At 39.0% G+C, this 13,180-nt stretch overlaps 1 protein-coding gene across 2 annotated transcripts in view; it reads right to left on the reverse strand.

Annotated features, from left to right (window-relative positions):
• Positions 1–13,180, reverse strand: part of DIP2C (DIP2 disco-interacting protein 2 homolog C (Drosophila)) — a 139,293-nt gene that overhangs the window by 46,457 nt on the left and 79,656 nt on the right. For both annotated transcript variants that reach the window (XM_010182260.1, XM_010182262.1), the window contains 7 exons: positions 12,183–12,384; positions 9,982–10,091; positions 9,096–9,176; positions 5,619–5,742; positions 4,146–4,267; positions 1,438–1,549; positions 1,209–1,318 (listed from right to left, as the gene is read on the reverse strand). In XM_010182260.1, the coding sequence (XP_010180562.1) occupies positions 1,209–1,318; positions 1,438–1,549; positions 4,146–4,267; positions 5,619–5,742; positions 9,096–9,176; positions 9,982–10,091; positions 12,183–12,384 (861 nt within the window). The remainder of the gene's footprint in view (positions 1–1,208; positions 1,319–1,437; positions 1,550–4,145; positions 4,268–5,618; positions 5,743–9,095; positions 9,177–9,981; positions 10,092–12,182; positions 12,385–13,180) is intronic.

Raw genomic sequence — 13,180 nt, forward strand, 5'->3', positions numbered from 1 at the left:
GATTTGCATAGTTAGCAGTCATTTCTGCAAGTCTGATAAGGTAGAATTCAGAGCTGACAATACAGATGGCTGCATCCAAAACAACCATTTAAGGCTTCCTTTAGAATAAGTGAAGACTGATGTGACATTCACCCTACTCAAAAATAGACGTTTCAGATAGATTACAGCTTAAAAGTCCCTGCTTCTCTCTATTGATTATTGAGGAGCCCAGTGATGACTCCACATCTGAAGGCACTGTAGCTATTTCAAGTTGGAGGATGTGTAACTTCCAGCAGTGTCCTGTAGGTGACCATCAGCCAGCTCAGCCACTTAACCATCAGTCAACCTTGGGCTGGCCACTTCACTGCTCTGTGCTTCAAATTCTCTATCTGAAAACTGGGAATATGAGGCTTGCTTTGTTTATAAAGTATGCTGACAGCTTCTGAAAATAGATAGATTATGCCAAAGACTGTGAGGAATTCAATATAGGCTATAAGTGTGATACATAATAAAATAATAAATAATCCTTGGATATGCAACAGATAGGAGTAAAGAAGTAACAGGTAAGAATAAGAAAGTGATTTTACCTCTGCCTGCCTGTTGGTGAAACCAACACTGGAATAATATGTAAGTCAGCAGCCAGATAAAACAGCTTTGATGAATTATGGCTAGAGGGTTGGAGAAAATAACAGAATAGAGATTTAAAGAGCTCAAGATGGCGAAGCTTATCAAACAAATCCATCAATGATTTTTTTGCTGCTTACTCTAATATTGTACCAGATGAATGAACAAGAGACAGCAGCAGTTCCCTTAATTGCACGAAGAAGAGAATAATGGAATGGCCAGCAGATGAGTTGTAATAAGGAGGAAACAATGAACAGGGACTGGAACAAGTACGAAAATGATAACTGAGTTTCATCTCCCTCATAAAATGGACACAATAGATGCTTCAGTTGAAGAATACTTCAGGCAGACAAGCTACTGGGCTACCCGCAGGAGTGTCGGAATGAAATGTTTACACTGAGGAGGAGAGGGGCTAAACTTGCCATACACATTACTATAGTGAGTATAAAAGAACTAATGTTAATGGAATCAAATGATGACTGCAAAGGAGGAAGCAATTTAATTTCTATTACCAAAAATCAAGAGGAGTTACAAATCAGCAGTAATGCACTGCCTGCCAGCCAGGCATGGTAGCAGGAAGGGCAGCTTGAACAAGAAGTCCCTACCTTTACCCCTGCCAGCATGCCAGTTGTGGAGACACTGAAGTCAAGGTAAGCAAGCGTTTCAGGGTTAGACGGTTTGTAGATCTGTGCAGGCCGCTTCTTTGGCAAATCATCTGGTAAAAGGAGAGAAAGAAAATGTGTGTATCTTACTGCCATGACAGTCAGACCTTGGAGTGTTTGACAAACACAATGATAAAAGAAGACACAGAGGTCCTCGAGCCTTGGTACTCACCTGTATCTAGTACCGGAGGCCATGTTCTGACATCCACTGCTGCTGCTGCCTCTCGCGACCGCAACAATTTACATATTAATTGTGTAGTCATTAAGCAGGCAGAGCGGCTCACCTAGGAATTTAAGAAATAAATAATAACGCAATGGGATACCGATTAATTCTCCCATGAAAATGTGCAAGACCACGATTTATCTTCTGCCAGAACAGGACACAGGTATATTAGTCTTGTGCTTTCCACTCAGGAGGTGGAAAGATGCACAAAAAATGCAGCTCACAAAGCAGACAGAGTCATGCGAGTTTTACAAATTACATGAAAACTGCACTTTGAGAAGTGTTGTAATGAAACTAAAGGCACCTTAATAGTGAGAGTGTGACTTTTCCAATACGTTGTATCAGTTATCAACTCAGAATGCTTGTACAGAAGACTGTGACCAAAGCATTTCCTGTGTGATGCTAATATATCTTGATTTATAAACAATATTTTCATATAAACCCTTACTATCTTAAGTCAAATTTATGTTAGGCATATATTCCCAGTTGCTGTGCTAGTAATAAAACACTGGGATCTCTTCTGATATCAGCAAAAGTAGCTCCAGACCAAAAACGGTGCAAGTGGCACTAAGAAATGAAATGGGGAGCTCCCTGCAAATACCATCTGCGCTGAATTTTAGAAGACACATGCTGAGGGTGTTCTCCTTTTCGATTTGCTATTTCTAAAAATATGCAAATAGCAACTACAAGAATACTTCTTACTGATTGTAAAATGAATATATTTATGGAAATATTCAGTCAAACATAAATATGAAAATCACTGTTATATGATAAGTGTTAATCACTTTTATATAAATGTATATGTTAATCACTGAAGACCGTCCAGAGGAAAAACCAAACAGGCAGCACCATTCTTCTTTTCCCCGGACTTTGAAATCTGTGCACAGACACAGATTTCTTTTCTTGAAGGAATCTCAGACATTTAATTCCACACTGAACTTCCAATGTTCAGCCTAAGGAAACCAGTAGATATATGTACACTAGATTTTACCACTGGGCAGAAGAGATCAGTTTCTGTTGACAGTAATCTCATGGAGGTCAGCTTTATTACAGTACTTGAGGAAATTAGGATCATACAAGCACTGACCCAAGCTCTACTTACTCTTCTAACCTTGAGATTTTCCTGTATGGGCAATCTAAATATTTCAAGCTAAAGGACAAGAAAACGAAAGCCACTGCAGCATCCCTGAATCCAATCATGTCATTGCCATGGCAAGGCAAGGCAATTCTTACACAGCTCATCTTGATTTGGTAAATCCACAAAATGAAAGGAATTTCAAGAGTTGCTGGTTACTAACACTGTCAGGAATTACATTAGCTGGAAGGTCAGGAGGTTGATTAAAAATACTGAATGTCCATACCTGGAGAACAGCAAGTAGGAGGTAAAGACACGTGGACAGTGGGAAGGAGGAAGAAGACACCTTAGCTACAAGTTTGCAACTGCTCGAGATGGTGCTTAATAATGTACAGTAATATTTTACGACTACCAGTTCATCACAAAAAACCAATCATGTAGGCCAAGTTTTGCTCAGAAGTCATTCTGACTGACTTCAAAAGGTACTGTATAGACATACAGCATGTCAGAGCAGGCTCTGACCCCATCACACTGGGAAATTTATGACTGCATTGCCAATGATGCAACAGCCTCAATATTTTAATTTCTACAAGGTCATCCCTTCCAAAATGAAAGAAAATCTTGTGTAAAACAGAGCTGAGAGGCTTTTAAGTCAAACAGTCATTAATATGGCTAACAAATTTCACCGTTTTATTTAGTCTACTGAAAGGATGATGATTACAAGTCAGTTTAGACCTGTCCTAGTTTTTTTCCATTAAATCAAGCAGATCTAGTTTGGCTATTGAACATCAAAGGAAAAACAAAATAACACATTTTACATCACTTCTGTAATTTTAACAACCGATGGCTAAAAACTGTGAATGCCAAGGTATTAAATATTGAGAACTCTGAAGACAATAGGACAATTTCTCGCACCTCTACTGGTACTTTGTGGTTTTAACTTTTTTTCAGAGACTTAGAATTCCATTCAATAGATTAGAAACTAACAGATGTAAAAGGCTATTTTCCCTGCAACTATTTTATCTCTATAGTTACAAGCACAATGCAGTTATTTATGTGCAACAAAGACTAAGCATTATTAGATAAAGACAAAATACCAACAGAAAGCACTGAATGAAAAAGTCTGAGTAACACTTCTCTGGATGAAACAAAATACCAACATCTTCACAACAGAACTTGGAAATTGCTTCAAACAGCAAAGCAATTAAACGTAGAGAGCTGAGCACAAATCACCATCAGGTCAAGCTAAGCTTTCCATTGGGATTTTTCTCAATAGTCAGTGTAGCGTTGCCAGCTGAGGAATCCTACCATTCTTGGCATACAGCTAAATATGAGAAAGCACTTCAAATATATTTTGTGAAAGGAGTAGCATAACTGCAGCAAAATGTGACAGCAGAAGTCAGAAGGTTGTGTGCTGTCAAGCAGTGTTGACTCTGCAACACACTGAAGTCCTGAATTTTTGGAGGGAATACAACTCCTCAACCGACACCATCATTCAGTTAAGTTACTGTTCCTAAAGACTACGCAAATCCAGTGCCCAATTAATGTACACTTTAATGTGCGTTTTCAGGTGTCTGCTCACCTCAACAATCATCTTCACTGTAGGTAACGTGGTAGCTATGTTCTGAGGATGTGGAGGTCGAACTGTTATTGGCACACAGCCTGCATACAGGCATCCATAAAATGCGGCAATCAGGTCTATTCCTGCATGAAGAACAAAACAAAAATCTTCCCCTGAAAATCAAATCATTTAATCACAGACACCTATGTCAGCATAAATATTGCTTGGAACTCAAGTCAGAAGGTTAAATGAGCGACCAAGTCCTTTAACGGACTTCTTTTTCAGCCCCTTGCCAGTATTTGTTCAGCTTCACTGATTCCTTTCAATTGTACTGTTCTTCTGAGCATGAAAAACCAAAGGCGACACACAAAGCTGCAGCCAGATATCATCACTTAGGTGAACTCCACTTCCATAATCAGGATGTAACCTGTCAAAAAGACTGCTTTCCACAGATTAATTATCTTCCTAAATTTACATTTATAGACAAATGAGAGTCTACAAGAAGAGAGATGCCTCAGCGAAAGGATGGGGTAGGATGATGCCTGTTCCTATCAGCTGCAGAAGGAACATCTGGAGGTTTCATTAAATACTGTCTTTCTCATGTCATTTGTAACCTCAGATATGCAGCTGTGACTTATCTACCTGCAATTTTAGAGTCAAAAAGGGAATAATTGTTTTGAAATCCTGCTTCTAACATAAAATCAGGTGTTGTTCTATATAAATATTGACTGCAGGTGACAGATTGTGGAGAGCACACTTCAGGCTATCGAAGGAGGCTGAGCAGACACCAGGACAAAGATCCTGTTTGATAGCTCCCTGCTGCTGTACACAGGCTGTGATAAGATGACAATGGGGGCTGTTTATTCTTTCAGTGGAAAAGGATCTGGAGTACTGGTGAGTTATGGTTCCTTCAATAAAATGCTTTATTCATGGGAAGTGAAACACAGAAAATAAAAACTTAAGTTTAAAATACTAGTCCTCTTTTGTGACAAAGGTCTTCTCCTATCAACCGCTGAGAAATTACTCCTATAAACTATAAAGATTTAACTAGTAGCTTGCAGCCCTTACAAACCAAATATCACAATAGAGACCTTAAATCAGACAGTTTATTTCACCAACACACGTGAAATGCTAAAGAGCAGCACTAGATCAGAAATAATTTCAAGCAAATGTCAAACATGGTATCGGTTAACACAAGCTTAAAAGCTCTTCTGGCAAAGGATGAAAATCCAAGCCACAGAGAGCTGTCTAGGTTAAAGATCAACAGAGAAAACAGTGAGGATTATTTGGTATTTCTTAATCATCTGCTGTTTATTCATCATATTTCTACTCTAAAAAGCATGGATTACTTCCTGGGTATAGCTGCTTTACCATCACGAAACACAGCACTTCCAAGCAGGAATTCAGCAGGTGAATCTGAGAACACTCAGCAGAGGGGAGTATTTCAGCAGAACTTTGTGCTGATAAAATAGGGTATTTCCAGAAGTTCTTTACCTGGTGGGTAGACCAAAGCCACATGGTCTCCATCTTGTAAATGTCCCCTTTCCATCAACATGACAGCTATCTTCTCAGCTCGTTTATGTAGCTGGACACATGTTAGTGAGTTGGCTATTGTTCCCTGCACAGGAAGAAAGACAAATGTCACAGAAGATAATGCAGTGTGCTGAAACTCGATTTTCTTCTGCACTTTAGAAGTTACTGGATGAGAAGCGGCCACAATATGTCATGCAATCAACTTAAATACAGAAACCTTCAGCCTTATGCCAAAATGTAGCTGGAAGGAAAAAGCAGCGGGACGTTCTCTATTCCCCTCTCTGTACCTGCTGCCCTCAACAGTGCTTTCTCTCTAATCAAGGGACTGCAGTAGTTTCACAATATTCTGCCCATGTAAACTGCACTCCTTCCCTTGCCACACAGGCAGCATTCCTGCTCCAGCCAGGAAAGTGCCTTTCTGGTCTTTGCAGCAATCTCGAGAATCAGGGGAGAGCAATCCTGAAAATTGCACTTGGTTGTCTGCATGTTGGAGTGCAGCCAAATGGCACAGCAGAAATACTTTAAAAGACAAAAGACACAGGAGAAAACAATACTTTGTGACAGGGGAAAAGAATTAGTCTGGAACAAAAGCTGAGCACATGCATATAAATGAAATAGAGAAGAAAGGCATTTGTTGAATTTTAATAACTCTGGTCAGCATGAAAAGAAAAAGGGAAGTGACAATATGCTACAGAGTTTGGCTTTTGAAACCCTTTAAATAGCACTGATCCAACATTATCAAACAGATATAGTGTTTTAAATCGGATAAGTGTGACAGTTCTTGCATGTCCAAAATATATACATGTGTATACATGCAGACACACAAATAAACATTTAGAGAAATATATACATCTGTATCACAAAATTCTCTATCACACCTGACACCTCCGAAAATAAATCTAAAAATGAATGTTCAGGGCAGACAAACTGCAGCTACAGCTTGGTCTGGCCAGGTCTGGGCTGAGATCAAGGGACAGAGCAGTACGGGAAGGGCTGCACCTCTGGTTGTGTAAGGCTTCTGCGGAAAAAGAGGATTTCAGTCTCCAGTACTGCTATGAGATACCTGGCATCTATCACAAGCACTATGTTCACTTAAAAATAGGGAGTCTGAAAAAACTGGAGGAAAAAAGGTAAGAAAGTATGTATGTACACTTCAAAAGAACAATGTATCAAAAACAATTAAAATACCATATCACTATCCTTATCAAGTGAGAAAGCAAGAAGATCTACTGGTTTAAAGAAATATCCTTTACAGTCTATTTTAACAACGCAAGGAATAATAAGCATTTGGCCTGATTGCTGGGTGCTATCCACCATCACCATCCCACACACCACCACCGCAGCATTTACTGACCACAGGCTTGAGAGAGAAGAGAGCAGCTTGAAAATGGTCTAGCAATGGATGTGACAGCATGGTACCAGGCATCACTTGGCATTTACAAGCTTTATAACAAACCATATACAAACTCAATCACTGTCAACAAAGAGGACAACCTAAATAAAACCTAACCTGAACCTGAAAATAAAAAGGGCAAAGTCAGGGTGTTGCAATCCTCTTCACAGCCACTTACTGAAATGCGCTTCACGTAACTTTAATCAGTCTTCTGAATAACGCAGAGATCATTTCACTATGAAAGCTTCTTCTAGAGACATATGCAACTACATGGATGCTGGACTAGAGATGTCTTCCATCTGTCCAGCCCTAAACAGGGCCAAAGTGACCTGAGGTCTGGGTGTCCTTGTCACTCTAGACCTGTCAGTTGGAATGTGCTTAAACTCTTTGTTTCCTCTTTCACGAAATTGTCTGTCTGCAGCCATGAGGAGAAGGACTCCTTCTTTCCCCACAGACATCAGAAGCACAGGCCCCACTGACACGGAAAGGGAATTGCTATGTATCATGTGAGTTTGTGCAAAACTTGGTTACGTTTAAGATTTCTGGCACTCGTTGCACATAAACGAGTAGAAAGCAGTTTATGAGAAGTGCATGGAAGGAAAATCCTGCTGTTGGACAAGAATCATCGGCAAGCACCAAGCAATTATTGCCTTTGAGTCTTTCATATGAGGTATCCTGCAATGTAAAGGTGTTGCAATCCTTCCTGACACACATTAAAACCAAGGCACTGCGCTAATTTTGAAATCTTTCAAATTCTCAAGAAGCTTGGGTTACAGGAAAACACTAATCTCAAAGGATTTGTATTAGTCATCAACCGCAAGATGGCTGGGTGCTTTAGAACAACGCGTGCAGTCAACGTGAAAGAAGACAAAAAGGGACAAGTTACAGATCAGAACTAAAATTCAAGATAGGTAACAGAACTTGGCTAGACGAAACTCCACCAAACCTGTCACTCCTCTCCATAAAATACTACACTCCTCCATAAAACATTACAACTCTCAAACAAATTTCATACAATTAGATAACTCCACACTGAGAGTATAAAGGAGTGGAGAAACTGAATTTCAAATTTCACCTATTTTTGACTTCCATAGAACAATAACTTATTTTGTTAATGCTTGTTTTCCACATTGTGTCCTTCCCTCCCACTGTCTGAACCCTTCTGCCAGCATGGGAAGTCTTATTTAAAGCTCAAAAGCAACAGCCTGTGTGGAGGAGATGGGATGGTACGTATCACTGTCTCTTTCTCACAGCATCTTTGCTCCTAACTTACAGGAGAGTAGAATGCATTTATTTTAATGGTGTAATATTGAATCCATAAGCAACATTACCTCTCAAGGTTTTCCTTTGCCACAGACAACTACATTACTTTTGTAAAGCTTATTTATGTTATCTGTAAAGCTGTAGATGTTCATATAATTGTAAATATTAATCTGAATTAAAAAAAAGTTTAATGACTCATTGGTAGCCTCAAACTGAACTTCTGTACCAGGACTGTAATACGGGTAGGGGAAGCATATCCTGTAAATACAGTAAATGGTCATTCCACAGATTAGCTGGATTCTAGACATACCTCCTCTTCTCTTCATCTCCTTTCCCCACTCTCACACCTCCCTCCAGACGGTCCAGTCTCAAAACCAACAACCATTGTTTTATTTAGGGAAAATGCTTTGATTTTGCCAAGACTGTGCTTTTCAAATTGGAAATTGGGATGGTGAGCAGTATTAAGCGCTACTCTTCGGTACAGGAACATTCAGTATTGAAATAGATGTGCAGTGTCAGCTCACCCACAACATATATGTGGTGGAAAAAGAAACGAGAAATGTGTAAGGCGCACCGTCTGATACAAAACCAATCTATATTTTGACAACTGGCAATGATTATTCTCTTTTCCTTTCTGCCTCACTGAACATTAAATATAACAGCTGAGTATTAATGGGAAAAGAAACAGAAAGGTCTCGTTTGGCCACAGCACGAGCCGGTGCAGCTGAAACACCAGTGTGGCATTTTCCACACCACAGCCCGGCAGAGTCTGAGCTTCTTACCCTGCAGTTGAGCAGCGTGTAAAGCACATGGTCAGGAGTGGTCTGCGCTCTCCACTGCAGCACTTCGGAGAGGAAGAGGAACTAAAAGAAAGCAGAGCGATAGCCATGGCATTAAATAACTTTTTGGCTTAAAAAACCAGGTAACTATTTTTTGCTGGTTTAGCTATGTCTTTCTTATTTATATGCTACATTTTGCATCAAGACCCAGAAGACACTAAACATGCATTAATTCTCTTGTCATCACGCATATTTATAGCAAGGTGCTTTTGCACAGCAGCAGCATCCTCTCTGGAAGTGAAGCCACTGCTGAGATGATGATATATTACTACATACACTTTCAAAGCAATAAACCAGTTCTTACTGATCTCTTTGAATTTAAGCACAGTTTTAACTCTTAAGCTTTCACTCTTTTTCATACTATAAATATATAAGTATTTATAAAGCTTGGAATTTACTAATTTCATTAGTTACATAAGACTCCAAAAGAGTCACATTTCAATGAGCTTAATTTTATCGGATCCAAATAACAACAAATAAGGTCAGGACTATATGTACAAACAAAATTCCCTGGACTCCACTTGAACTAGTAAAAAAGATATAATAGAGGGTGATTTCTGGTAGAAGCCCCATTAACATTTTCCACCATATTTGTTCTATTGCCCCATGTATATTGATAAAAAACAGTCCATACAGATGAAATGCAGTGATCCCATTCTCACATCTATTTTGTATTTACCTGTAAAGGAGGTTATGAAATATTTTAGTCCGAATTTTAAAAAAGCAATCAACAAATTCTGCAATAATAAAAACAATACAATCTAGGTACTGTTAAGTGTCCTGATGCTAACTAGCTGAATATAAGCCATATCAGAAAAGTTTAGCTTACCTTTCTGGCTTGGTCATTATCTTCTATTTGCCCCAGATCTCTACCACTGGCCTGTGCAATTCTTTTTCCAGACACCAAGTTCCCCACCATCACAGAGGCAGGGCCAATTTCTAGAATACATCAGAAATGTGCTAATAAAAATCTGCTGCTTGTTGAGGAAAATTAATTTTATTTTTACCACTTTTGCATTACATGATATTTTTCTCATTCCTATCCACAACACCAAACCTTGAGCACATCTCTGCTGATACAAATTTTGGTTGATGGACCAGAAGTAGCTGGAAGATACGTAGGCCTGGATTCATCCTCTCTAAACATATCTAACTGAGGAACCCACTTAGTGTGGGCTCTCTACATCCAGAGACACATTTTGTCTGCCTTGATATGAGGAGTTTGGAAAATTCAGCTCCTAATTTAGGCATGTCCGTTCGAGTGCCTAAAACCAGATGAGATGTATCCAGGCTTCAGGGTCAATGTTCCCATTTCTCTCTTCTGTTCCTTGGGCTAAGCTGCATCTGTACAACTCCGTAATGCTATGGACATGAAGTGACAAGGATTAGGAAAGCAGATTGGGTATATGATAAAATACATGCAAGCCTTTTAGCACAAGGAAGAGACTGATGAAAAATAATAACTCTAGAAGAAAGGAAGATATTGTAGTCGACACTTCTCCATGAGGTGGATTTTACTGATGTTTCGTTGCTGCCATTAAGGAAAGATACCTGTGTCTCAGGTTTATGCTCATGTTATCCTTTGTTTTCTGCTTCTCCAGCATGGATTACTGATCAACTGATACCAGGCTTTACTTCTAGTCTATGATGTCGAAGTATCGTCTCTGTGACAGTATGTGGTGTGTCAAAACATGAGATGTCTAAGTAACCAGATAATGTACAATAAACAACATCTGCAGACTAATCTGCTTTGAAAAGACGAAAGCAATATCCTCTGGGTATGTCACAGCTATGGAAAATGGGAGAATGTGATGCTATCAGTTTGGTTTCTGCATTCCTGGCACTGCTTTTACTATAGTGACATATGATGTATATGTAATGTACATAATGTATATAGGTATCTCCACTGCACTGATCCTAATTCAGTGATCACTTTGCAAAGCAGCAGCAAGGAAATACCAAACTGAGCACTGCAATTAAAGGCTTCATTGCTTTTATTAAGTGGAAGTCAGTGTTAACCTCTGACATTCCCAGTATCTGCAAACTGAGATAATAGTTTTGATTTCTGAAACATTTGTCCAAGGGTTTTAAATAAAGAAACAAGATGATGCTTTTGGCAAACTTGCACTGAATTCATGATAGATAGTCCCCATATTTAAGATCTAGTGGGTTAAAACACTTCATATTCCAAGCTGGTTTTCAAAGTGGAAAGAAACCAACACTTAGTCTAACATAGTGTAACATAGCTGAGGTCTTAAGGTTGAGGCTACAGATCCAGAAATCCTTGAAATTAATCTGAGTACTAAAATCCACAAATGGATTCAAAGTAAAAAATTTGCTAAAAATGTTCTCATTCATTGCACTACAGCAGGCTACAAGGGCTTTCTCAGTCTCTTGAGTCAGTGCCTTGCTGTACCATTTCAACCAATATTTTTTATGAAGTGTGGCAGAATTTCTGAAGAACCATCTTAAATCTAGTTAGGGTTCTCCCTCAAATATACCTGGCTCTAAGAATAATCCAGAACCTTCCTACTCAGATAAAAGCCTTTATCCTCATACTTGGGTTTAATTTATTAATGTCCAGTTTTTAAGTATTTGCTCTTCTTTCAGCACTGTTATTTAGGGTCAAAAGTCCTCTTCCTCTCTATATCTATTTTACAAACTCAGCCTTCAAATAAGCCAAGATTTTATCTTTCTCTGTTTCAGTCTCAGTCCACCCTCTTTAAACATGACTGATCAGGAGCTTAGAAAGAACTCCAAGTATGGTCTCAGCAGTGCCCTTTAGAGTGATAAAAACGTCTTCATCTTTAACGAACTTATGGTTCTGGATCATTTTTCCTTGCACTCTTTGTGAAGGTACTTCTTAGCATCCACCAAAACAAACAGCGCCCTTAAAACACCTGGAATGTTTAACAGGAACAGCTGATTGAATTGATTCTCACCTGCGTTAACAGTTACTTGATTCTGCTCCACACTGTACCAAGAACACAGAGCATTAAGCCACAGTCCCTTTGCCTTCACTTGTCTTACCTGGTTGCTTTTGCCTTGGTTTAGGCAGGTTTGTTACGCATGTGTGGGGACACATCAGCACATTACAAGGATGCAACGATCCTTCCAAGAAGAGCTGTTTGGTTTCTGACAGGTGTATTCCTCCCAGCGGCGTCTTGGGAAGCGTGTTTGCTGGTACAAGCGCTAAGCAGTAGACTCCCACTTGATGAATACTGTCAATAGCCTAAAAAAAGCAGGAAGTTGATTTTAATGAAAGGCTAATTTTTCATCATTCTAATAAGCACATGTTGTTCTGAATTACTGCATAAAACAACCCTAATAATTAACTGGCAATGGAAAGACACTTCAGCAATGTCAGTGATAAGGAGGTTCTTTTCAGTGGGAACAGGTGGATGGAAATGTAATGCTGACGTTATTACACTCGTTCCAGAAGATAAAAAGGCAACAAAAACCTGGTGATAAATACAGAGAAATCTATTAAGAAATGCTACCCAGGCATCCCTCTTAGGCACATGTTAGTAGCAAGTATACTGGAGATTTATTACTAAGGTTGGCTGGCAACCCATGTGAAACTGATTTTAAACTACACGCTTCTCAGAATTGAAGTTCAAAGGATTCCTATCAACTTAACAACCAGTCCATCTTGCAGAGCAAAGAAAAATTTCAAAGGTTGCACGTATATCACCATATAACTGCTGACGTATGTAGTAGCTTATGAATTCTTAATTTTTTTCTAAGATAATAACTGTTTCGCTCCATGACTGCTGTGTAAAATATTGTCAGGCAAGAATGGGACATGACAACAATATAAGGGAAAACCAGGAAACTATCCACTTGAAAAAAAATATGTTGAATGAAAACCTGAAAAATAAACATCTTTGAATCTTATAGTAAACATGTTCATTGTCTGACAAGTGGAGTGGACTGCATCGCTTTCAAGAAGTCTATAATGTACAGTATCTATGTAATTATTTAGGTAAACATGAATATCCATCCAACTCAGAATTTAATTCCCTACA

This window comes from Mesitornis unicolor, unplaced genomic scaffold (assembly GCF_000695765.1).
Source record: "Mesitornis unicolor isolate BGI_N332 unplaced genomic scaffold, ASM69576v1 scaffold2004, whole genome shotgun sequence".
Classification (NCBI taxonomy): Eukaryota; Metazoa; Chordata; class Aves; order Mesitornithiformes; family Mesitornithidae; genus Mesitornis; species Mesitornis unicolor.